This window comes from Capsella rubella, unplaced genomic scaffold, assembly GCF_000375325.1.
Source record: "Capsella rubella cultivar Monte Gargano unplaced genomic scaffold, Caprub1_0 scaffold_5, whole genome shotgun sequence".
Lineage (NCBI taxonomy): Eukaryota > Viridiplantae > Streptophyta > Magnoliopsida > Brassicales > Brassicaceae > Capsella > Capsella rubella.
Window position 1 is genome coordinate 2,677,761 of NW_006238919.1, and position 25,114 is coordinate 2,702,874.

The following is a 25,114-nucleotide window of genomic DNA, read 5'->3' on the forward strand; positions in this document are numbered from 1 at the left end:
AATAACCTTTGAAAATAATAGATTTTTAAATTGGATCGGTTTGAATACGGAACCGAAATAACCGAATTGAACCGAAATTGAATCAAATTTTGTTATTCTTTTCTCACAACATTTTTTTTTTTTTTGAATAATCAAAGAGGTTATGGGCCGAAACCCATACATCTCCTCAAGCCCGAGGCCAAAGCATGTTATATAATCTCGTCCCAAGCGCTACTCGAACCGGCGACCTCTAAGCTTTTGCCAAAAATCTTTACCAATTGAGCTATTAACACTTGGTATTCTCACAACATTTTATTATTGGTTTAAACAAAAAAATGTGAAATTTGTTTCCTCAAGATTTTATAATTAATTTTCAACACCGAGATAGTTTTTTTCACATGTCTAATTAGTATTTATAATTTATTCACTCATTTTTCTTTTCAAATAAAACAAAACGTATTTTTTTTAGGAACGGATTTTTGTAAGTAAACATTTTTTTGTTTTCAAACAATGATCGGAAGCATTCATTTGGGTTTTGACTCTAAAATTTCGGATTAATTCGTCGTTTCGACTTTTGACAATCTTAATCTCAAATTATTCGGGCTTTTGAGTGGTTCAAAACTTTTAATTTGTTTTGTTTTCTTTTTCTGGCTTTTTTACTCTCTTTGCAGGTTTAGTAATACTTATTGATAAAGAAAAAAACTAGTATGTTTTAATTTAAATAAGAAACAGAAAAAAATAATGGTGAAAAAGATTTGAAGAGAGCAACAATGACTTTCTTTAATTATATAGAAAATCATACAATAGTAAACAATAGTAATATCAGATGAATTTTTTATTTCTTTTATTTCTAAGTTATCTTATAATAAAACCAAACCAACTCAAACCAAAATACCGAACCAACTCAGAAAAGATTTTATATGATTTTGCTTCTCATAAAACTTTTAAGAATCCAATTGCCCCTTAATTTTGAACAATAGAAAATTTAAACTTGTATCCTACGAGTAAATAATGGATATTCCTATTTCTATAGATTAGCTCTTAACTCCAACTTATTAGAAACCTGACTTGGTCGAGTATATATCTCTAGTAGATAAAACTGCAAAACAAATATAAAGGTTAAAAAGTTTAGAGAATCTTCTGGGACGGTCTAAGCTCTTTTGGCACTTCATTGAAGTTCTGTGAGTCCACATCAGATTGATACATTGGCCTCTTCCCCATTTTCCAAACAATCCCTTCAGCTAAATGTTCTTTGTTCGGTGTCAGCATTACAAAGTTTGGATCGGCTCTCTGGTAACTGCATTGTCAAGATGATTACAAAAAAAATGTGAAGATCATATAACAAAGTTAAAGAGGGTTTGATTGATCTCAAACTGGACATAAATGGACTGACCTGGCTTCTCTTATGTTATCAACACGGATACCAAACCCACATTCGACGTTACCAGTCCGATGATTAGTCGTTGCTGCATATAAAAATGAGCTCAATATGTTTCAAAGACCAAGAACCTAAATTCATCTGGATTTTACTGAATTTATATGCCGCAGATCATGAGTCTCCTGATTTGTTAGTCAAAGCATACCTGAAATATTGAATGCGAAAGATGGTTTCCACCACGACTTGAATGCTAATGAGAGTGTTGAGCTTCGAGCTCCCATTTTACCCTACAATAATTGAAATTGTTATATACTGAGATAGCTGGTTTCTTTCATAACGCTTTTCATAACATTTTGGGTAACTCAGGAAAGGTATATGTTTGGTACCTTCAGCAAGAAGTTTTTATTGGCTTGCCAAGACGCAGCCATCTGCAATAAAGAATCTCCGGTATTGTCTGGTTTCTTGGAATCATCAACCCTTCAATATTAAAGACGAAATTAAAGCTATGTTTTCGTATGGATAAACATTAGCAACAGTTTTTTTAACTTAGAGATGTTCACTACCTTGATTGTAGCTCGAAACCTAAATCAATGTAGTTTGTGATACCAACTACTTGGTTTTCTTCAAAGGGATTTTTCACCTGTTCCAAGTCCATTAAGTCCATTTCATATTGAGCCAAGCTGAACTTTATATATGGTAGCTAGAAATAGATGCAGCACAGGAAATGGACTAGTTTGAAAGAGTTGTACCCGTCTTTGGACCACTATGTGTTGGTAGAATGAAGCGATAAACTGCATTTACATGTAGGATAACACAATCAGCTAGACTAAAAATGCAACAAATTTAATGATATGCCAATGGATAAAAAACATGGTAAGTTAGTCACGTTCCATGTGAAGTTAAGAAAAAATATATGGGCATAAGATTTGTGCATATAGACAGCAAAACAGCCATGTTTTCAACTAGACCTGAGAGCTTCTTGCTAGTTCAATGCCGATGTTAAACGACGGGCTCAACGGGCTTGTTGACCCTACTGCATAGCCAGCAGCACAACTCCAGTTTCTTGGGTCTGTGTACTTTGCCATATCTTCGCTTCCATCTATAACAAAATCCAATAACAATGTCAATGCTTGCTTTCTTTCAATTACATAACGTATAGATAATAGATTCCATATGTGATCAGTAAAATCCGTTTGACAGGAATAAAACAATGTACTGACTCACGTAGCGGCTCATACTGCACTCCTACTGTAAAACTTCCCATCTTGCTTACAAGCCATGCATGTTTCGGCAATTCGTTCTCTGAATTGAAGAATTAAAGGGTCAGTGTCGTATCCAAAAACAACAACAGCAACATGCAGAAGAGCTTAATGTGCTCACCAGAGAAAGGAGTGACAGTCGCTCCAAGAGACAAATTCGGTGAGCCATATCTCAAACCCATGATTCTATATGCTTCAGATATGTTTTCACTAAAGAGGCAACATTTATTCATCTTCAGAATGTTACATTGTAGCAAATCATCTAATCTAAGTAAAACGACAGCATCTACTCCTAAATGTGACTTACTTCTGTTTTGCAATCAAAGGGTAGACCGCAAATGCCCCAATCCCATATTTAGGGTAGTAAGCAGAAGACCTCATCAGTAGAACCCTTAGTGATGACATACAAAACATATATTTTTAAAAACATTAAACTGCTGTAGTGAACGAAAGCTCCCAGTAGTATATATCAAAAGTAGCACGGAGTTTACGGATTTGAAGTTGACACAGAGAGGTCCACAAAAGTATGGGGATCATCAACATCACTGCACATTCAAGAAGAAAAACAAACTGATCAGAATTCTACTTTTCCAACAGCAACTTGTAATCTTCCAGATAAAAACTAAAATCTATACCTTTGCCAGCGAAACTCCGCATTTCCAACAAAATCTCCTTCCCTTCTACCATCTACTGCACCCGAAACCTTCGATTATTAAGGAAAATTTTCGATTCTCAACTCTCCCCAATTCATCCACAAGTACGACACTTCTCGAGAGACCATTATACATAACAAATAAAACACACAAAAGAGTTTTCAAAATGGATACAGATGCAACCAAGTCCACATGAGGGTCATCAATAGGCTTCAACAAAAACTTCGCTGTGAAATTATTAGCTTCTTCAAAGTAATCCTCAAAGAGACATTTCAACGCAAGCTTCCCAAACAACAAATTATATGAAGATTCCAACATCCTGCATCACCTCAACAACAACAATATTTCAAAATCAACACATTCATATGTAAACTAACATTCCCCCAACATGAAAATTTCCGAAACCAAACAACAAATTCAAGCCATAGAACCCCAATATTACTGCAACTAGCCAGAATCCATAAGCATAGAAACAGCTTCTACTACACATTCTCAATACATTCATAGGTATACCAAATCACACAAAATAAATGTACATAACCGGAAAATTTTCGAAACGAAACAACCACTTTAAGTTACAGAACTCCAAAATTTCATCTACGAGAATCCATATGGTGATTTAAAAACAGAGACTAACACAAAATCTGCTCGAATTGTAACAAAACTGAAAGGATCTAACCTAGTACGGGCGGAGAGAGGAGGGTAATCAAAAAGCGGAGGGACAAGCACCACCGGAGGCGGTGGTTCTTTGCGAAAAGAGTTCCCCATATTCTACAACGGAGAAGAAATGATTCTGCGACAACGAGAGATAGAGAGAGAGAGAGAGAGAGAGAGCTTCTTTGCGATGAATTCAAAATGTTGAAGGAGAGAGCTTGCTTCGCTTCAGCATTGGCTTCTTCAGGTTTGAATCTTTCAACAAGCTATAATAAGACTTGTTTAATATATGGAAACCTATGCGGCGCTACATTAACTAAACCGACTCTAATATACGTGAGGAACCGGGCACGCAGCTCCAAGGCTAATTATCATTTTTTTTTTGTTTTTTTGGTAATTAAAAGGGAAATTATCTCATTTTACCAATTACTGAAATTGTAAGTAAAATATGAGTAAGACAAAAACTCAAATAATAAACCGGTAAATTCTCCTGGATTCATCGTGAAAGCAACAGAGGTGCTGATTTTTTGGCAAAGCAACCAATTCCAGAAAATATTACTGTTTTTTTTTTATCACAATTGTATTCCAGTCAATTTGTATCATTTCATTCATTGTGAATTTGTGATAATACTTTTGGTGATTAATAAAGTTTTATTGCGTTAAAAAAAATAAAAAAATAAAAATAAACCGGTAAATTAATTACACCATAATCGATTTATTAAAAATGTTTAGTATTGGAAGCTATATATAAATTATTTATTATAAACGACAAATTTTTGTAATATAAAATATAATTAATTATTATTATTTTTTTGTTAAAATGTTAAGTATTTATACCATTTTCGAAATTTTGACAGAAATTACAAAGAATACAAGTAGCGGAAAACCAAAAACTATAGAATAGACAGACAAAAAACAGCAAAAAAAAAAAAGGAAAACGTTAACCAAGAGCGGAAATAAAACAAGAAACACTGATTCTGAAATGCCAAAAACAGAAATTTGCGTGATTTCCACACCGTCAAGTTGCCAAGAAAATAGAGTCTCATCCTAGTTGCAACGAGCAAATCTTAAAAAGCCAGCCTTCAAAACCTCGGAATAAGGCGCTTACAGCTTCTCCGCAAACTAACGCAAAAATGCGATGACTAGAATAAACTGATACGCAAATCCGACGGTTACACGAGCATCTACAAGCAACCAGAAAAATCACATTCGGTCACCATTCCTATTGTAAACAATAGGAACCGTCTCCCACGGATCAGCGATCGATCACCATTCCTATTGTAAACAATAGGAACCGTCTCCCACGGATCAGCGATGCCACATATTTTAAAAAAACCTTAACATATTTTCAGATAAATTTATTTAAAAATTATTACATATTTTACAATATTAATTATAAACCTATCTAACGCATGAGACATTTCCTAAAGTATAAACTAAGTTATTTACTTTTCTTGCTTAAATCATTAATTTGAGGATCCAAATCTTAACCTTTATACCGTCATTATACGCATAATGCTTGGTAAACTGTGAAAACGTAAAACATTTGATCCACAAAAATCATTAAAAAAATATTGACTGCAAAATAGTCAAGCAAAAAAGCTCCCCACGTGATTACATCAACCAACTTGCTAAATAAAAACTTTGATATATCTAATTATTCAATCATCTACTTGTTAATAATATAAAAGCTTAACATGCCATATACATCGTGAAGCGACGACTTCAATAAATACCAGACTAATCCTAGTATTGTCCAATAAGCTCTTCTCATCAACTAAACATGGCTACTTCTAAAGTAACCCTTGGAATCATATTTTCACTTCTCGGTCTCACTGTTACGTTATCTGCCGTATCATCTAATAGTTGCAATTTCCCTGCTGTTTATAACTTTGGAGATTCGAATTCTGATACCGGAGCTATCTCTGCGGCCATCGGAGAAGTTCCTCCACCGAACGGCGTTGCCTTTTTCGGAAGATCCGCCGGACGACATTCCGATGGCCGTCTCATTATAGATTTCATTAGTAAGTAAATCTTTGTTTTAAAGCATTCAATTATATGTAATGTCTACAATGATTTTTGTATTTAAATTTGGTGTATCTATTTGTTGATAATTGTGGTTAGTATAGATCTTGACGATGTATTTGTTATCATTTTTGGTAGCTGAAAACCTCACTTTGCCGTATCTAACACCGTTCTTGGATTCGGTTGGAGCTAATTACCGGCATGGTGCTAATTTCGCGACTGGCGGTTCTTGCATCCGTCCGACGGTTTCTTGTTTTAGCCAGTTCCATCTTGGGACTCAAGTGTCACAATTCATTCACTTCAAGACTCGTACCTTGTCTCTTTACAACCAAACCAAAGGTAAGTTCAACTAGTTTAGGGCATCATTAATGGTGGTATCTTAGAAGCAAGATTTAAACTATAGAGTATCTTATTTCCTAAGATACTATCTAGTGTAAATTTTGCTTAAGATACCACCATTAATGATAGTCTTAAGTCATACAAATTATCAAACCATAATTTAAAGTTTATACCAGCCTTATAACACATCTTCTTATATGAAAATTTTGTTGAAATTTTGTTATTGGTCTTAGGAAAAACTCCATTATGCAAAGGAGTCCTTTCACGTCCCAAAGATTTCTCAAAAGCTCTTTATACATTTGATATCGGCCAGAACGATCTCGCGATCGGGTTCCAAACCACGACAGAGGAACAGCTCAAAGCAACTATACCTACAATCATAGAAAACTTCACCATTGCCTTAAAAGTAAGCACCTAAAAAATTATCGTTACGCTTATATAAAATAAATCTCTAATCTTTACAACATACTTTGTTTGTTTCCTTAGTTGTTGTACAAGGAAGGAGCAAGATTCTTCTCAATTCATAATACCGGACCAACGGGTTGTTTACCGTACCTTCTTAAATCTTTTCCCGCTACACCGCGAGATCAGTATGGTTGTTTGAAGCCTCTGAACAATGTGGCAGTTGAGTTCAACAAGCAACTCAAGAACAAAATCACTGAACTAAACAAAGAGCTGCCTTCTTCTCTCTTTACTTATGTTGATGTCTTCACTGCCAAATACAACTTGATCATCAAAGCAAAGAGCCTAGGTAAGTACTAACTACTAAACCAAGAACCAATTAAAACCAAATTAAATCTTATAAATTTCTGGTTTACCTTAGTTACATTAATCAAATCTAAACGCAGGTTTTGTGGATCCTTTTGATTATTGCTGCGTTGGGGCGGTCGGACGTGGAATGGGATGTGGAAAGACAATATTTCCAAATGGGACAGAACTTTATAGCACTTCCTGCAAAAACCCTACAAATTTCATAAGTTGGGATGGTATACATTACACCGAAACCGCGAATATGCTAGTCGCAAAACAGATCCTCGATGGTTCGATATCGAATCCACCTCTACCAACCCAAAAAGTTTGCAAGCTAACGAAAAATTAAATTTCCAACATATGAATGTAAACTGTCCTAGTTTTTGGTGCTTTTCGAATAATTAACCAAAATTATATTCAAACCTTATCTTATTATATAAATGACCAAATCATATAATTAGTAACAGGTTTGCTAATCGAAGTTGAACTATCCAAGTTCAGGTTACCGTTTGCTTTAGAGCCAACTTTTTTTTGTTGCCTTGCTTAATGACAACTTCTTGATTCGGTGGGTCGTTTCTTTATGTTCTCATGTTACATGTGGAATAGGTATGTGTATGTTCGTGGCTGTTTTGTTTGACATTCATGAACATGACAAAACCGACCAGACAAGAGTCGATCTAAACCTTGTTGACACAAGATCAATGGTCCTTTTCAATCAGATTTCATCAGAAACATACATCTAGAAGAATATTTAAAACGCTCACGTAGATCATAATAATACAATAAGACCAATCCAATTGAGTTTACTCTTTACATTTTACTTATAAAGAAAGATTAGAATTGCAACAAGAATGTTTATAAAATCAGAAATCATAATGCCTCTTCATTTTTCCTTCTCTTTCGACTGTATAAGTACAGTATTTGAATTCGTATTTCGTATATATATACATTTTAGACCGGAGCATAACACCGGTTCGTTCATCAATAAACCGATCTCTGTCCATTTGTGATTTCAGGGTTGTTGTCCAAAAGAGTAAGAAGTGCTCTGTTTCTCTTGCTCCTTCCTCTTCCAGCTTCTTTCAACAACGCAGCAAGCCTCTGCTTTTCGTCTTCCACCTCGGGATTCGCTGTCCCGAGCTTCTCTTCTCTTGTCCCAACAACATACTCCAATATCTCTATAGCATCATCTAACCTGTAAAAGGAAATAAAAGATTGCTTGTACCGCAGGAAATCCCAAAAAACAAAAACATAACCTAGTGAGAATTGCTCTGTTTTGAGTTTGTATATTACCTTCCCATTGCGTCGTATGTTCCAGCAAGGTTACTGTAAACCGCTAATGTATCGGGATGGTACGGTCCATACTCTTTCTCAAGAATGGTTTTTGCTTCTTCGAACAAATCCGCAGCTTCGTTGATTGCGTAACGTTGAACGCAAGCAAGTCCCATCTGATTCAATGCAATTCCGAAAAGAGCGGTTTTTTTCTCCCCGCTGTTGCGGAACTTTGATATCGCGCTCTTGAATATGTTGTAAGCTTCAGGGTAATTCCCCATCATGTAAGAAATCACACCCATTTGAGCTTCAATACCTGCAATTGTGTTCTGCTGACCTGGAGCGTTTGCATATATCTTCAACGCCCGTCTTAGCAACTTAAGAGATTGATCAAGCTCGTTCATCGACTGATATATCGCAGAAATCTCTATAAAGCCCGTAGCAACCTCTTCCATAGGAGTTCCCGGAGTCGGCTTTAGGTAAATCTTAAGAGCATTTTCGCAGTACGATTTCGAATCGCGCAGTTTCCCGATTTTGTTGTACAAATCAGCAAGCCTGACGTAAACCGAAGCAACAGAGGAATGAGTCTCACCTTTTGCTTGCTTAAACACCGCCAAAGCCTTCTGGTATGCGAATATCGCTTCATCAAACCGAGCTAGAGACATGTAAGCATCACCTATACTGCAATCTATAGACGCAACATCTTCTCTGTGATTCTGAGACGACATTGCCATGCTTGCCAAAACATAATGTTCAAGTGCAACCTCGTAATCTCCTTTCGCATCGCAGATAAGCCCCATCAGTTTCCTATCTGCAGCTTCTTCAATCGAAGCCGTAGTGGCAGCTCCATTTTCCTTATGAATGTCCAATGCCATTTGACAAAGCCTCGAAGCTTCATCGAACTGCATTGCTTGAACATGAGCTTCAGCTAAGTACCTACAAGTTTCACCAACTCTTGCATCTGATTCTCCAAGAACTTGTCTTTGAATCTCCAAACCCGCGGTATAAAGCAAAATCGAATTTTCCACCTGACCCATCAAACCATACATGTCACCAAGCTGCATACAGCCTGCAAATTTCGCCAACGCGTGATCCTCCCCATCTTCAATCATTGGTATCTCAATAGAACGCTCAAGAACAGGCACCGCGTCATTGTATCTCCCTAACCCTGCATATATAGCAGCCAAGATATGCAAAGACATCACCAAATTCAACCCATGTTGTTTCTCTCCTTCTACAGATTTCTCAAACGCTTTCACCGCTCGCAGCGCAAGATCAAGAGCCTTATTCAAATGCTCCCCATTAGAAACCAACTCTCTAGCTTGCTTCAACAACAACACCCCAAGCTCAGGACTCTCCTCATCCACAGAAACCTTCCCTAAATCCGGAGATTTCCTCGAAGAGATCCTCGAACCGGGAATCTTCGGATTAGTAGGACTCGTTTTCGCAACCTTCTTACCATTCGAATGAGATTCAACTGGTTTCTTCTCACTCAAGCTACCTCCACTATTACTTTCTTCCTTCTTCTCCAAGATAATCTCTTTCTTCCTCTCTCCTTCCACATCTCCAACCAAATGCCTCAATTCCAAATCAATCCTAGATTCAGCTCCATACGAAATAAAACTCGCCCTAGACGGAGACTGATCATCAGAACTCTCCATTTCACAAACGTTATGATACAACTGCTCAATAGAAGCGTTCATAGCTCCATCAATCGCAAGATCTATAGAACTCAGAGGACTCCTCGGTGAAGCTTGATGGGCAGATTCGTCTTTTCCCCTCTCATTGCTCTCTCCTACGTCCATGGCTGTTCTGTTTCTTCCCAAAATCACCAAATCAACTATAAATCTGAATCAAGATTTAGAGTCAAATCAGTTAAAACAAGAAGATAAACATCAAAAAGACTCAAACTTTTCTATTACTAAATCGAGAAAACTACAAAGTCCCTAAAATAGAATGATGTGGGTCGATTCATTCACAAACAGAGCACAAAACCCATAATCAAATTCAAGATTTTGACAAGAAAAAACGAAAACTTTGAGCAAATCAAGAAATAAAAATCGAACCTTTATGTCTCCTCTGACTCTGAAGAACTCTGTGCAAGAAGGCAAAAAGAACCGATTCTGTGTTTTCTTTGTGGCTTAGTGGGTTTTGTGTAAGAGATAAAAATTCAAGATTTGGTGTCTTGTACTTTTCACTTTTAGGTGATCCTTTGTTTTTATATCTTCTTCGCTCTCATAATCTCATAGCTAATGAATGATGTATACATTATACTATAACTCTCTATAATGAGAGAGAGATGAAGCAACAACATTTATGCACACAAAACCCTTTCACTGTCCTATATGTTTTTTGAAAAAAATGCTTTTTTTTTTTCTTTAATTGGGTCTACAAAGAGATTAGTTTAATTTAAAAGTTTTGTTTTACCTTTTGATTTAATTATTGATTGATTATATTAAGAAAAAAAATAAAGATGATAATTGACTCTTTTTTATGCGATTAATGATTGTTAATTTCAAGAAAGAGATTACATAACCAAAAAAAAAAGAACGTAAAAAGAATTGAAGATCATTCATTAGGTTGAAGAAGATTGATTCTTGAAGCAATAAAAGAAGATGACTTCTCCTCTACTCGCACTCTCTCTTTTCAAATAAGATTTTTTTTTCTATCAATTTTATAAAAAAAAGAATTTGGTAATTTATTCTTTGAAATGAATATTCAACGACTGAAATTCAAAATAATTAAACTAATGTAAATATATAATAGTATTTGACAGTTTCTTTCCAAAACATTCTATAAAAAAGGAAGAATTGTTTTTCTTTTTTTTTGTCAAAGGAAGAATTGTTTCTTCACGTTTTTTTCCTTTGTTTTTTATTAAATTATAATCAAATTAAGTCATCACTTAAACCACTTTAATATTAAATCACATTAACATTTAATAGAATTCTAAAATCAATAAATTAAATAACAATAAAATTTATAAAATATATAACTGAATGACACTAGTTATATATATAAAATTTTCAAATTCATTTAAAAAACCTACCTTCAAAAAAAAAATTCGTCAGAACTTTATTTCAAAATAATATACATTGTTTATATTTTTAATTTATTTTGGTACTTTTGTTTTTATTATTTGAATTCTACAAAAGTAAAAAATAAAACAAAAAAAATTGAGTATGCCGGTTAATTAGTAGCAAGCCAGCTAATTAGTTGCTGTGGGAAAAAAAAAAGATCACAAGTCTACGTCAAACCCTTCAAATTCACAGCTGTATCATACAGTTCCGTTGAGATTCCGCCACGTGTCATACTTAATCACTCCTCATTATCTCTAATCATCATCACATTATCTTCTTAATCTAATTACGAAAAAAGTATGAACAGTTAAAATGAGCCTTTTGATATAATGATAATGGCACTGTTAATAATTACTATTTTAACTCTTTATGAAAAGTGAAAAAAAAAAAGATTGGACCACTCTGATTTTAAAGGGGATTGATTACTTTGATTTAATTAATTTTAGATCTCTTAATGAATGATAATTACACGTGGATTACAGCTGCGTTACTAAGTTAGACAGCCTGGTTTTTATGGTCCAGATGTGGTCCACCTTCAAGCCCATTACGGCTTTATGGGCCCTTATTGGCATTACTGTAGGGTCTACCTAATATGTAACTGTATTGTATGTACTATGTAGTAATAACATTTATATTATTATAAATGGTGGTAACCAAAACAAAAACAAATTATATCATAGTTTTTCTATCCAAAAATATTTATATCTCTAAAACCAAAATAAGTAATTTTTTTTTTCAACGTTGAAGAAATCATATCAACATTTAGGAAAATTTTTAATGTGGAAGGATGAATTAAGTAAGAAATAATAATGTTATTGGCTCTTAACAAAATAGTCATAGTCTACAATTATTTATTTATTCACTTATTGGTCAAAATCCCATAATTATATATATAAATTATCATTTTTAACTTATTTCATCGTTACATATTGTTATTAAAAAGAAAAATGGAAAAGAAGTAAGTGAGCTAGTGGTTCTAACCTCTGTTGTCTTCTCACCATATTCGGGTTCGAGTCCGTTTCCTCTCAAAGAGAAAGGTTTAATTTGTAATGATGTCAAAAAAAAAATTGGATAGCAAATTTTTTTAATTCAAAATGGATAGCTAATGAACTACTAAATTTTATCTATCAAAAATCAACATAGCTAATGAACTACTAAATTTTACCTATCAAAAGTCAACATTATGGTTCATACATGCACTGATACACAATATCATTCCAATGAATACTTAAAATGAATATTAAAATTTTATGAAAATTACGACAATCCATCCAAATGTGTATTGAGTCTTTCACTCTTTTGTCAACATCCAAATTAAAATAGACAAAAATGAATTTTAAAAATTTTCCTTTGAATGAAAATTTAATAATAGAGTCACATAATCCAATTACCAAATAACATTAAGTTTATTTGGTTGGTCGGTCATTCATATACATTGACTTTGGATTATTATTACAAAGAGACAGAGACAACCCACACGTTTGATCAATGATTCTAAGACCTAACAACAACTTCTCATTTTTGTATTCTTGCATTGCATAAAGACAACTCCTATAACCATATTGTATTCTTGATTTTTTTTCAAGAAAATTTTCGTAACGTTTCATAAACAATTTATTTATTTAATTTATGGATCAAGAACAAGTTTTTTAAAATCATTGTGGACTGTGTTGTTGTTGGGCGGTGCTTACTTTTTCTTGAACTCTTTCGCCGCTCGAATCCCTTATCAAATCTTATCGACAATTTGGTTTTATGTACCAACACGTTTTTGTTTTCTTGTACCGTCATTTCAATGTTTCTGATAAATTGGTCATTATGTATATGAAAGAACTATGTATGAAATTTTGACAAATTTGGTCATATGTATATACAGATGTCGGTTCATGTCGAGAAGAATCTGCTGGTCAGACATAAACGTTTACCATGAGGTATATGGAAGAAATTATAATTTGACATAATTTAGTAAAAATGTTAAATTCTAGTATTATGAAAAATTTTATCAATTCTTTCAACCATTTTACTACTGTTTTTAAAACTTTTATAGATCACTAATCACGCTCGTTGTAAAATCGAACTATTTTTCTTTTGAATATAATTTAACATTAAATTCAAAAAAAAAAAAATAGAGTATTATGTAATGGATGAAAAAAATTGTGAACATTATAAATTTTTAGTGTTATTCAACTTGTTATGTTCTTTTAATTAATTTCAATGTTATTTAGTTTTGTATGATTCATACATCAAATGGACTTGGATTGCCATTTTTATTATTATCCAAATCTAAAGTCAGATAGTTTAAAATATAACCAGTTCATTTGTTTATTTTTTGAAATTTATGATATATCCCATTCTTAATAAAATGCATCCCCCACCCACACATTTAAAACTTAGATGTTATATAACCATTGACGGAAAAAATAATAATCACAAACCATAAAGATATGCTCAATATAAAATGATAAAAAAATCCAATGTATTTTTTTTTTGTAAGTGTTATGAGTCTAAGAGAAGATGTAAATTAATTATTGCACTTGAGCGATAAAATTCTTTGGAATATTAAATCAAGGGCGATAAGCAAAAAAAAAGAAGGAAAAATCCTCCAAGTTACCTTTTGTAACTTTACTTTTTATTTCCAGAAAATATAGGTAAATTCAACTAAGTCAAAAATTAATTTGCAATATAACCAATATTTGCTATACTATTAAGTTTGTAAAATATTGATAAGTAATATACTTGTATATAATTCTACATTTGAATTTTAATAATGTATATGACAGTAAAAACTTTTACAAGATACATTTAAAGGCTATATTATATTGAGTATTATTTTGAAATTACATTATTTATTTGTATTTTCTGGAATTGAAAAGTAAAAATTTAAAATTTGGCGAGAATTGGTTAAGATATCTACCAATTCTAAAACCCCTTTTTATTCGAATCCAATAAATCTTTTTGTATTAATAGGATCAAATCTCGGATCCTGAACAATAGCTTCAGCCATACAGTAAAGTACGAATTACATATAAAACATCGGTGTAAAACTCATGTATCTGTTCAATATATCAAAAAAGGAAATAGGAAATGTGAAAAACGGTAGCAATCCTTTCGTGTAAATTAAATTTTCATTAACCATAAATATGTCTAAAGACTGAATGAAATGAGAAAAAAAAAAAAGATATCTCTAGATACATAGTTATAAAATTTGAAGTAATAAGATTCTAAATTTAAAACATAATATATATAGGTGAAAATAAAGTCCATGCATTACTCAATGATAAACTCAAAAACCTCATTGATTTTCTTGGTAAAGTAAGCATATATCTTTCAAATCTTATTCAAAGGTTCTTTAAAAAATTTTATCTTTTCTTTTTTTATTTCCAAAATATAGATCTTTTTGACCTTTTTACAAGCAAAGAAAAAAAAAAAACAAAAGACAAAGAAGAATTATATTTGCTTTACTTAGGTGTACGAGTGGTTGCTGAGAAAGTTTGACTGTCCCATAATGGCTTCGTGTTCTTCCCATGACCAATCCATTTCGCATACTTGTGTGTTTCTACGTTTAGGTTTATATAACAGTCTAAGAAGACATATACATTTATAGCTTAACTTATATAGAAAAATAATCTGAAAATTAATCACAATTTAGTTAGTTCAACATTTATAGCTTTTAACTTAAGACATTTTAGATACACATCATTTTGTAATGTTTTTGATATGAGGTCATATATAAAGGAAACTTTGATCACAAACATATGCAGATCACGAGATGAGTCGAACCCGATCAATCCGATTGATATGCCTATAATGAATTATTAATTATATTTTACAAAAACTCAATGTACATTAGAGTTAAATAGTTACTGACTTTGATGTGTAATATTGGATTTCTTATGTTAGTCATGGAATATATGAATAGATGCAGTCATAGAATATGACAAAAGAGCATCAGAACTATACGGAATATACTAACTTTCTTTTTTTTACGTAAATACATGTGCGTGGACCAAACCGACCATGCTGCCTCGTAAGCTTGTATTTCTTCTACTATCATTTTATTTGTTTTTGTTAGAAAAATTATCTTTCAATTTTTCACATCAATATTTATGCATATTATATGTATATCAATATATATGTAAATTAACATGTACGTTATGGTTTCAATTTAAGGGTAAATTCTTTATAGGTAAACCTCCAAGTACATGTACGTTATAGGTAAATTCTTTCAAACGCAAAATCGCTAGATATTTCTATTGGTTAAGGGTTTTCATTCGATCTTCCCCACACTTTAGCAAGATTACGGGCATCGGTTTCAAAACTTTTGATTACACAAAGAAAAAGTTAAATTAAAACAAGAAATAGGACAATCAATGTAAATGATAACTAAATCGTGAAAAAATTTGGTTTAATACAATTTTATATTCAATTCAAAAAATAAAAATAGATCTTAAAATTTTAAAGGAAATTATTATATATATTTTTTTGGTCAAACCAGGAAATTATTATAGGTGAATGCGTTGAAGGAATATTTTCAACAAAAGAAAAAAAAAACATTGAAAGTATAAATTGGATTTTCTTAGGCTAGAAAAGAGATAGGTGTATATGCATGGTCTGATACCAAAGGACCATTATTGCTTTAGTTCTTTAACACAATTTTATTCATGAATAATACCTTTTCTTTGATGAGAATTTGGAATCCTTTTGGATAAATACACTATAAATTAGAATCTTAGACTTGGCCCATTGCTTGGTCAAAAGATGGGTTTTCCAAATTTGTTCCAAAACACTTCCAACCTCGAGGATGCCATCTTTAAGAGGAATAATTATGTTAAGTCAAAATTAAGAATCTAAAAAACATGTGTTATCTTTTGGTAGTGTGATTGATATATCTAATTGTAGTGTCACTATGCTTTAAATGTCACTCAATATTCGAGACGTTATTTTGATGATGTATCTAATGATATGGTCCATTGTAAACTTAAACATTAGGTACAAACACATAATAACGAAAACGAAGCCTTGGATCTACGTACGTTAAGTGGTACAATGCAACATGCCAACATGTATACGCATGAGAGCATGATATTTCTTCAAATTTGTATGAAAAAATCTCAAATACTATATTTTGTGTATTCTCTTTTCCCCAAAATTGCGAAGTAGTATATTTGATACTATATATAGAAGGTTTTACAAGTTTAGGAAATGTAAGAACAATATCTAAAACTTTAGAAATCATTCATCGATCAACCTTTGTTTTGGGAATTTTGAAACTCTTTTTTTTTTTTTCGTTTTGCATAACACTTGTGATTGCTTGGTCATCCTCGGATTTTAAAATCTTTTTAAGTTTTTTTTCTTTTTTTGTGAGCCTTTTTATCTAAATCTATCTTGCATGCATGTAAGCTACATATGGTGTTCGATACTTACCTGATGAGCTTTTCTTGTTTACGAACCCGATAGACATCAAATATTCACACACATGCACGTGCACACATACGATAATAGCATCTTTTCGTTATCGTTCAGACAAATTAAAGTAGAACTAAAATTGTGATTCTTTTTACCATGGGAAGCCAACCCCATCGCATTAAGGCATCTACGTCCATTTGTGTTTTGTCTTTTTTTTTTTTTTTGTAATAATCTTTACAAAGCTCCCAAATGGTCATATATGAGAATGGTCAACTTTGCTTTTCTCCTCCTTCTTCTTATTCCATTTATTCATCTATAAATACCTTCACACACCTTCTCCTTGATTCACACACTCAGCTAATCTTGAGACGAGCAAAACTTACCCAAACGGTTCTTAAAACTCTCTCAACTCTCTAGTTCTCAAGTTTCTGCTTGCAGTTTCCAATACGTACCATGGATTACAGATCATCAATGGAGTCGTCCGAAACCCTAAGGTAACTTTTTTCATGTCCTAAGCCTTTAATACCAAGAGAAGACTCATGCATGCAATATCATATACAAATTCTATAATCAACTGATGAAAACCTAAAACTGTATACACGTGTAGGAACAAGTGTGCTGCTTGTTATAGGCAATTCAACAAAATGGAACATTTAGTGGAGCACATGAAGATCTCTTACCACTCGGGTCATGAGCCTACTTGTGGCGTTTGCAAGAAACATTGCCGATCTTTTGAGTCCCTCCGAGAACATCTCATTGGTATGTAAAACAAAACAATATACATATACATATCTATAATCTATTGTGTGTAATATATAAATGTATTTCTAATTGTGTTATATCTATATATAGGGCCGTTGCCAAAACAAGAATGCAAGAACATTTTCAGCCTTCGTGGATGCAGATTTTGCATGACGATCCTCGAAAGCCCGAATGCTCGTAGGATCCATCAAGACAGATGCCAATTCTCGAGCGTCAACTCTGTAATCTTCTTTGCTGATATCTACGTAAATGAACTTAAAACCTATGAATTTTATACTTATATATTATATGATTTTCTTGTTTTCAGGGACTAGCTACTCGTATGGCGGCTTTAGGTCTTAGAGACAAGGCCATGATCGACTACACGTCATCGCGGTCTCCAAGAGTGGTTGCACTCTCTTGCAAGATGGTAGGAGGAGGAAGCGACGGGTCCTTAGACCTATGCGCAAGGGTTTGCTTAACCGATGAGAGTGACAACGTTGTGTTCCACACGTATGTGAAACCCTCGATGCCCGTGACGAGCTATAGGTACGAGACGACAGGGATACGTCCGGAAAACTTAAGGGACGCAATGCCGTTGAAACAAGCACAAAGAAAGATTCAAGAGTTTCTTTGTAATGGAGAGCCCATGTGGAAGATTCGTCCAAGAGGTGGTAAAGCAAGGATTCTTGTGGGTCATGGCCTCGATCACGATCTTGACCGTCTTCAACTTGAATATCCTTCATCCATGATAAGGTTGACATTTATATATGAATATATAAAGATTCTTAAGTGTTATTTCCTTTGCAATATATAACCTATGATACTATGTGAGTTTATATAGTAACAATGAAGTTTTATATTATATTATGTAGGGATATTGCAAAGTACCCTCCTTTGATGAAAACAAGCAAGCTGAGTAACTCTCTCAAGTACTTAACCCAAACCTACCTCGGGTAATATATCAAGTCTTTTTTTATATATAATATTTTGTATCAAATTGATTAATTCGGAAAGTGAGAATAATTCATGCATGTTCTTGTATATTATACACTATATATGTGCATGTATATAAGTATAATTGTATTACAATATATATATATATATATACTCCAAATATATAAGTAGAGTTTTATTTTGATGCTGTGGGTATTGATGCTTTGGATGGGCTTAAAGTTATATAAAGAAAAGCTCCAAAACGTGAAAAGATTCACATGTTTAATAATGTATTAATTTCTACATATACGCACATATACAATTTTTATTCTTATAGCTAAAGACGTTTTTCCATGCATATACCGAAGACATTAACTTTGTTTTTGTTCCATATTTATATGAACTTATATATTAATCGGAAAAATAAATATTGGCTATAGAAAAAAGTGTATAAATCCAAGATTCTATTATTTATAATAATTTATGTGTTTAATTATAGGTATGATGTTCATTTTGGGATACAAGACCCGTATGAAGATTGTGTAGCGACGATGAGGCTTTACACGAGAATGAGATATCAGAAACACAAGATTGAAGCTTATCCTTTAGCCGCGGATGCGCAGAACCGTAGCAACCAAGTGGCTTGGAGGCAGAGCGACGTCGAGAGGATGTCTCCTGATGAAATGCTCTCCATGTCTCGTTCTGACTATTACTGCTGGTGCTTGGACTCCTTCGCTTAATTAAGTTCTAAACCTATATATAGAGTTATTTAATTAAGTGTGTGTTTCTCAACAAAGAGTAATTCTTAAAAATTCTCTGGAGATTTATAATTTTATAGCGTAAACATCGAATAAGCATTTGTTATGATTTTGTACTAGTATCTAAATTTTTAGAGTGTGCGAGTGTGTGTGAAAGATGATGCATAGATTGTTATTGTACTCTACAATGATGGTTTGATATATATTATAATTAACTACCAGTTGACCTGCGCGGAGGTTTATAATTTTGTTTTGTTGATTTTTTATTCATATTGTGATATTTTATTATATTTTTAATTGATTTTCAAAAATATTATAATTATTTTCTCTTTAATTATTATCTTTCAATACTCAAATTTGGATTAAAAGCATTTGATTCAATTTATGAAATATCATTTTTTTCTTTTTGATCATGTTATAAACTAATATTTCACTTTCATTTTATTTTTCCTCTTTATAATTTTATATATACAATTACATAAATGTTGTTTTAGTCTACCATAAATTTTTACTTTCATTCTAAAACTCAGTAACATATTTAAAATATTAAATTATGATCAATTTAAGATGAAAGTTGAATTATATTATTACCACTAATAAAAAAAATTAAAGTATTCTTTTTCTTATTTTAACATTTCATTTTTTACATAATTTTTTTTATTTATATAAACTTTCTATTAATTAAATAAGTAACATAAATATGCACTAAATGAATGTTTTAAATTTATTTTAATGTTTAAACAAAAATGTGGCTTAGGTGGATGCTTATGTGGCATCATGAGAAGAGAGAAAAAACTAACTTTATATATATAGATTTTGACTAATTTTCCAATCATATATTAATTAAAATATGACTCCGATAATTGGATTTTAAAAGTTAAAACTAGTTAATATACTTTTATCACTAATGTATATAAAATATGGAAACTTGTTTTACATCTATACTATCAAAGTTGAAATACCCATTAGAAAATAATCAAAGTTTTCATATGAAATAAAACACATCCTAATTAAATTGGGTTTACACGCCGATCTTCAAAAATTAATGGATCAATTAATAGAGTTTAATCATTTAATCCCAATCGTTAATCCATAGATTTAATCTAATTTGTCCATTTCAAAAATCTTAGCTAAATGTATATCCATTTAATTTGTCCAATTAATAGGTTTTATTAACTGTATTAAAGATTGTATATTATCGGTTTGGTAATCATTTTGAATCTTACCTAAAATATTTCCTAAACTTTATAACGTTTTCTACAAATTAGTGAATTGGTATCTATTAATTTTCTATAACAATAATAGAGAGTGAACTCTCAACCGCTAATCTATGCTAAACCAGTCACAAATATAGTGAATTTATATTTTTTATGTATATATGAAATATGTATAAGGAATATTCTACTAATCATTTTCGTGTATCATTTATGCAAGGAAAAACTGCCAAAATTTTTAGATTTTATATTCTCTTAATCAATCAAAATTGTTGACAATATATTTTTCTTAACTAATTTAATATTTACCATACAAACGTACTGACCTCTATAAATATTATCCTTTCCTCGGTTCTGAATCATATTCACCATTTCCTAGGTTCTAAAACTTCTCCTCACCAAAAATGACCAAAAATGACAATGGCTCTTCCCCTTTCATTCACACCACTGAAAGATCTCAAGCCATTTAAAAAATCATGGCATATCCAAATATACACCACATATGCATATGAGCCTAGAGAATTTCTTATCTTTACCAATAAAATCATGCTTCCGCAACAGTTGAAATTATTTTTACATTTTAATTCTCCGTGCAAATTTCATCATTTTGGCAGAATAGTTTATGATATGTTGTTTAAAATAACAAAATATTATTCACAATGAATTCACCTCTTATTTACCAAACACAATTTGCCAAACAAATAATAAAACTCAATGCCTTATTAAAAGAAAGTATTTTCCAATACAATGGTTGACGTAATTATTCGATAAATACTACGGTATTTCGAAACATACAATATATGCGTACTTATATTAATGCCAAACTAATTTACAGCTGTACAACAATACACATTATTATGTTTATGTTATAGTATAAAAGTACAAGTAAACACCAAATATTTATACAATACAGTAAATATTTTAATATTTTGTTCCAAAAATATTTCAACTGTGCGAAAGCATTGATCATCCTTTAGTTATATAGTATACTAGATTTTAACCCGCTGTACACCGCAGGACGATCTTTTTGACTAAGAAAATTATATTTTAAATTATATTTGTTAATTTTATTTATTTTTTAGTGTTTAAGATTGTGTAACTGTATTTTTCATGATTTGCTTGGGGATAGAGGATTTATTGCTCTCGGTGTCCCTTCCAACGCCACAGTTGCTATGGTTTTACAAACTCATACTCGGCGCTCTCACCGAAACGCCTTGTTGAATCAGATTGAGCTGGAAGTCGCAATGCTCCGGGATCGTGGCCAAGTTTATTGTCAAGACAATGCTTTATGGCGAGCTTCGGATAACAAGTATGTGCCTCGGTTCTCCACTGCTGAGACCTGGCAGCAGATTTGGCGTGTGGTTTTACAAGTGAGTTGGTACAAGGGCATTTGGTTCTCCAACTCTATACCGAAATGTTCTTTCATCCTTTGGTTAACAGCTCGCAATAGACTCATCACCGGGGATCACATGCTGGTTTAGAACAGAGGTGTTAACCCTGCTTGTGTGCTATGTCGGGAACCTTTGGAGACACTTCCGCATCTATTCTTCGGTTTCCCCTACTCTTCACGGATATGGCATGCTCTAACTCACAAATTGTTGATGCGGCACTATTCTATTTCATATACACAAGTCATCCATCTGCTCTCGGGTTCTTGTTTTAAAGGTACTACATGCTACCTCTTGCGTCTTGTCTTCCAAGCAACGGTCCACACACTTTGAATGGAGCGCAACAGACGTCGACATGGCGACACACCAAGCACCACTGATCAGCTCACCCGTTTCTTAGACCGTTTGATCCGTAACAAACTCCTTTCAATGCAAGCAACCACAACAAAGTTTGGTGATGGACTTCAGCTTTGGTTAGCTACCCGTAGCTAATCCCCTCCAAATTTTCAAAACTTTTGATGTTTTTTTTTAAATTAAGTTTTTGATTTAAGGATGCATTTATTGTAAAAAGGACACTTTTTGTTTTGAATATATTTTCACATTCATGCAAAAAAAAAAAAAAAACTGTATTTTTGATTGCTATTTTTATTTTTTTAACTCGCGTTATTTGTTTTGTTAACTCGTAATATAACCGGTAAGAAAAATATAAAACGCAAACCCATTCAATCATATTTATGTAAAATATAGACCTTGAATGTTTTGTAAATTTCGAGAGAGATTTTGGTTTTTGTTTTCCAAAAACTCATTTTTAACCAATCAAGATTTTACAATTTTGGATTCCCTAAAATTTAGTAAAACTTTTTTGTTGTAATCTTTCATTCAACATTTTGGATTTTTAAGTCTCATATTAGTCATATTTATAATGGTTCCGAACCATTGTCTAAAATTTCCTATTCGATGTGGGACGTTGTACATACATGTTTAAAAAAATTCAAATTGCTACATATGCGAAATTTTTTTTTTGTATTTTTATTGTACTTATGTTTTATGTAATAATGTAAATTTTAAAACAAATAAGATCATATAAAGATATTGGAGAGATATTCGATTTATTAGGGAGACATTTAGGAAATTTTGTTAAATGTAATAAATATTAGTTTCTAATTTTTAATAATAACCGTTTACTAATAATATGTTTAGTCAAAAGAATTATTGATTAAATTCAATGAGACATGTATACCAATTATAATACCATAAAATTAAAATTAAAATGACAAATCATAATCTTAATTCCATTTTAGATGGAAAAAGTATAAATCACAATTGTAATTAATGACTTTAACAACACAATAAATATATTATTGTTATGTGTCTAAGAAATAGTTGTTTACAGAAATAGGACATAAAAATTTACTAAGAAATTATAATTAATTCTTGGAGTAAGAATTTTTGTTTCTTTTCTTGGATTATGATTGGTACCTTACATGATAGTTGAGAGTTTTTTTTTTACTTTAGAAAATTATTTTTCAATAAATGAAATATAATTAAAATAAATTTATTTATTGAGATTACTAATTTTCTTTTAATTTGCTTGAAATATCGTTGAATCGTTGACTTAATAATCAAATAGACGAATCATAACCCAGATTCTGGATTTTTTTTTATCAAGCATGATACCATCAGTAAACGTCTTGTGTTCAATTGCAATTAGTTACATCTATAGGTAACCACCAAATCAGATTTTTTCATGAAAGCAACACTACGTGCTTATTAGAAATATACATGGGAAAGTAGGTAATCAAAAATATCACCTATCTAGTTATATAAAATGAAAGAACAAAACCTTAATTTAACAACAAACATACAATATATCACCACACCATACAAACCTTAAATTTCATATATTCTTTGTCAGTCTGGATCTTCTGGTATAGTATTGGTGGATGGTAACCCAGTTCTACATTTACCGAATAGAAACCACTTAGTAGATATTGTGGTTTGCTTTCACACCACTTTGGAGTATCATTTTTCTGCAATCACCAACTACTATTATTATTTTCTCAAAGTTCACCGCAAAGTATGTAAAAGTATAAATTCTCGAGAGACAAATTACGTACATTCGATGAATATTTTTTAAAATTATATAACTTAACTCAATAAAAATTAATAAACCAATACATAGAGATTATGTGAAACTAACAAAAATCAGACTGGAAATTAGACGCTAATATATGAATTTCTTAGGGTTCAAACATAATTTATTTTTAAAATTAATCTAAAATCTTTACCTTAATTAGCATGCTTCCAAAAGTTATTATCTAAATATGATTAAATATTTTATTTTATTTTAATTGACTTATATTTTTTCCATACAGTTGACTTATTATATTTTGTAATAAAATGTTAGGGAAAAAAATAAATATTAAGAAACTTATCAAGAACCTTATTTTTGTTTCAAAAAAAAAAAAAAAGAACCTCATTTTCTGATTTTGATTAAGGTATTTTGATTAAGGTTCCTTAAAACTATATACATTAAAAACCTTATTTTGTGATTTGAACCTAGATGAATTTTGTGATTTTGATTAAGGCTCTTAAGAAAACTTTAGAATATGATTTTCGTATATAAATGTATGATATCATAAGTTCCACTGCTTTCTTATTTTCATATGTATATATGGCATATCATGTGGAATTTGTGGCTTGGACAAAGTGGTGGGTGCTAGTTTTTGCTTTTTTTTTTTTTTTTTTTTTCTGATGGATCTCAAGGCCCATTTCAAATGAGCCGATAGAGAGAATTTTCAATTTTGTGTTACCTCAGGACCAAGTCTTGCCGGATTCAACTCTACATTAAATAGAGAACAGTTCACATAGTCTTGCCGGTTGAAACCGATTCACTCGATCGAAATTGAAACAAATCCTAGTAACATGTCTCTATATTTTACTTTTAGAGTTTAGTAATTTATTTTATTTTAATTAGGTTACGTGTATAGGTTCACATATTCATATTTATGAATACGTTTTATAGTTCGATCTTTGTAATTGTTTATGTTTTGATTTAAAATGTTGAGATCATCATATTTGTATATTTTTCATCATCCGATTAATGAGAAAAGTGTTCTTCCAAGTTATCAAAAAAATTCTACACATTATATAGATTTATATTGTTTTTTTATATAATACATATAGATTTATACTGTCCCACATTTGTAATAGTTATCTTAGCTTCCATAGACGAAAAAGAGTCTGAATTTTACAAAAAAAAAAAAAAGAACTTACAATAGTTAATCCACC

The 25,114-nt window shown here is 31.8% G+C and overlaps 4 protein-coding genes across 4 annotated transcripts; 2 read left to right on the forward strand and 2 right to left on the reverse strand.

The window, feature by feature from the left end:
* Nucleotides 1-875: 875 nt before the first annotated feature.
* LOC17886180 lies at nucleotides 876-4,185 on the reverse strand. The gene is made up of 14 exons (XM_006291130.2): nucleotides 3,949-4,185; nucleotides 3,444-3,588; nucleotides 3,252-3,319; nucleotides 3,108-3,161; nucleotides 2,924-3,007; nucleotides 2,738-2,826; nucleotides 2,582-2,659; nucleotides 2,326-2,456; nucleotides 2,107-2,148; nucleotides 1,921-1,997; nucleotides 1,744-1,834; nucleotides 1,563-1,644; nucleotides 1,373-1,445; nucleotides 876-1,276 (listed from the first exon to the last, which is right to left on the reverse strand). The coding sequence occupies exons 1-14, from the start codon at nucleotides 4,035-4,037 to the stop codon at nucleotides 1,108-1,110; spliced, it is 1,272 nt and encodes a 423-aa protein (XP_006291192.1). The 5' UTR covers nucleotides 4,038-4,185; the 3' UTR covers nucleotides 876-1,107.
* A 1,518-nt stretch (nucleotides 4,186-5,703) lies between these two features.
* Nucleotides 5,704-7,464, forward strand: LOC17885546 (GDSL esterase/lipase At3g27950). The gene is made up of 5 exons (XM_023783238.1): nucleotides 5,704-5,947; nucleotides 6,087-6,287; nucleotides 6,521-6,693; nucleotides 6,774-7,038; nucleotides 7,136-7,464. The coding sequence occupies exons 1-5, from the start codon at nucleotides 5,707-5,709 to the stop codon at nucleotides 7,384-7,386; spliced, it is 1,131 nt and encodes a 376-aa protein (XP_023639006.1). The 5' UTR covers nucleotides 5,704-5,706; the 3' UTR covers nucleotides 7,387-7,464.
* Nucleotides 7,465-7,785: 321 nt separating this feature from the next.
* On the reverse strand, nucleotides 7,786-10,557 carry LOC17885523 (protein KINESIN LIGHT CHAIN-RELATED 2). The gene is made up of 3 exons (XM_006290637.2): nucleotides 10,373-10,557; nucleotides 8,328-10,154; nucleotides 7,786-8,229 (listed from the first exon to the last, which is right to left on the reverse strand). The coding sequence occupies exons 2-3, from the start codon at nucleotides 10,109-10,111 to the stop codon at nucleotides 8,019-8,021; spliced, it is 1,995 nt and encodes a 664-aa protein (XP_006290699.1). The 5' UTR covers nucleotides 10,112-10,154; nucleotides 10,373-10,557; the 3' UTR covers nucleotides 7,786-8,018.
* A 6,617-nt stretch (nucleotides 10,558-17,174) lies between these two features.
* LOC17884763 (RNA exonuclease 4) lies at nucleotides 17,175-19,291 on the forward strand. The gene is made up of 6 exons (XM_006291319.2): nucleotides 17,175-17,280; nucleotides 17,394-17,545; nucleotides 17,639-17,769; nucleotides 17,856-18,283; nucleotides 18,403-18,483; nucleotides 18,963-19,291. The coding sequence occupies exons 1-6, from the start codon at nucleotides 17,240-17,242 to the stop codon at nucleotides 19,201-19,203; spliced, it is 1,074 nt and encodes a 357-aa protein (XP_006291381.1). The 5' UTR covers nucleotides 17,175-17,239; the 3' UTR covers nucleotides 19,204-19,291.
* Nucleotides 19,292-25,114: the final 5,823 nt, after the last annotated feature.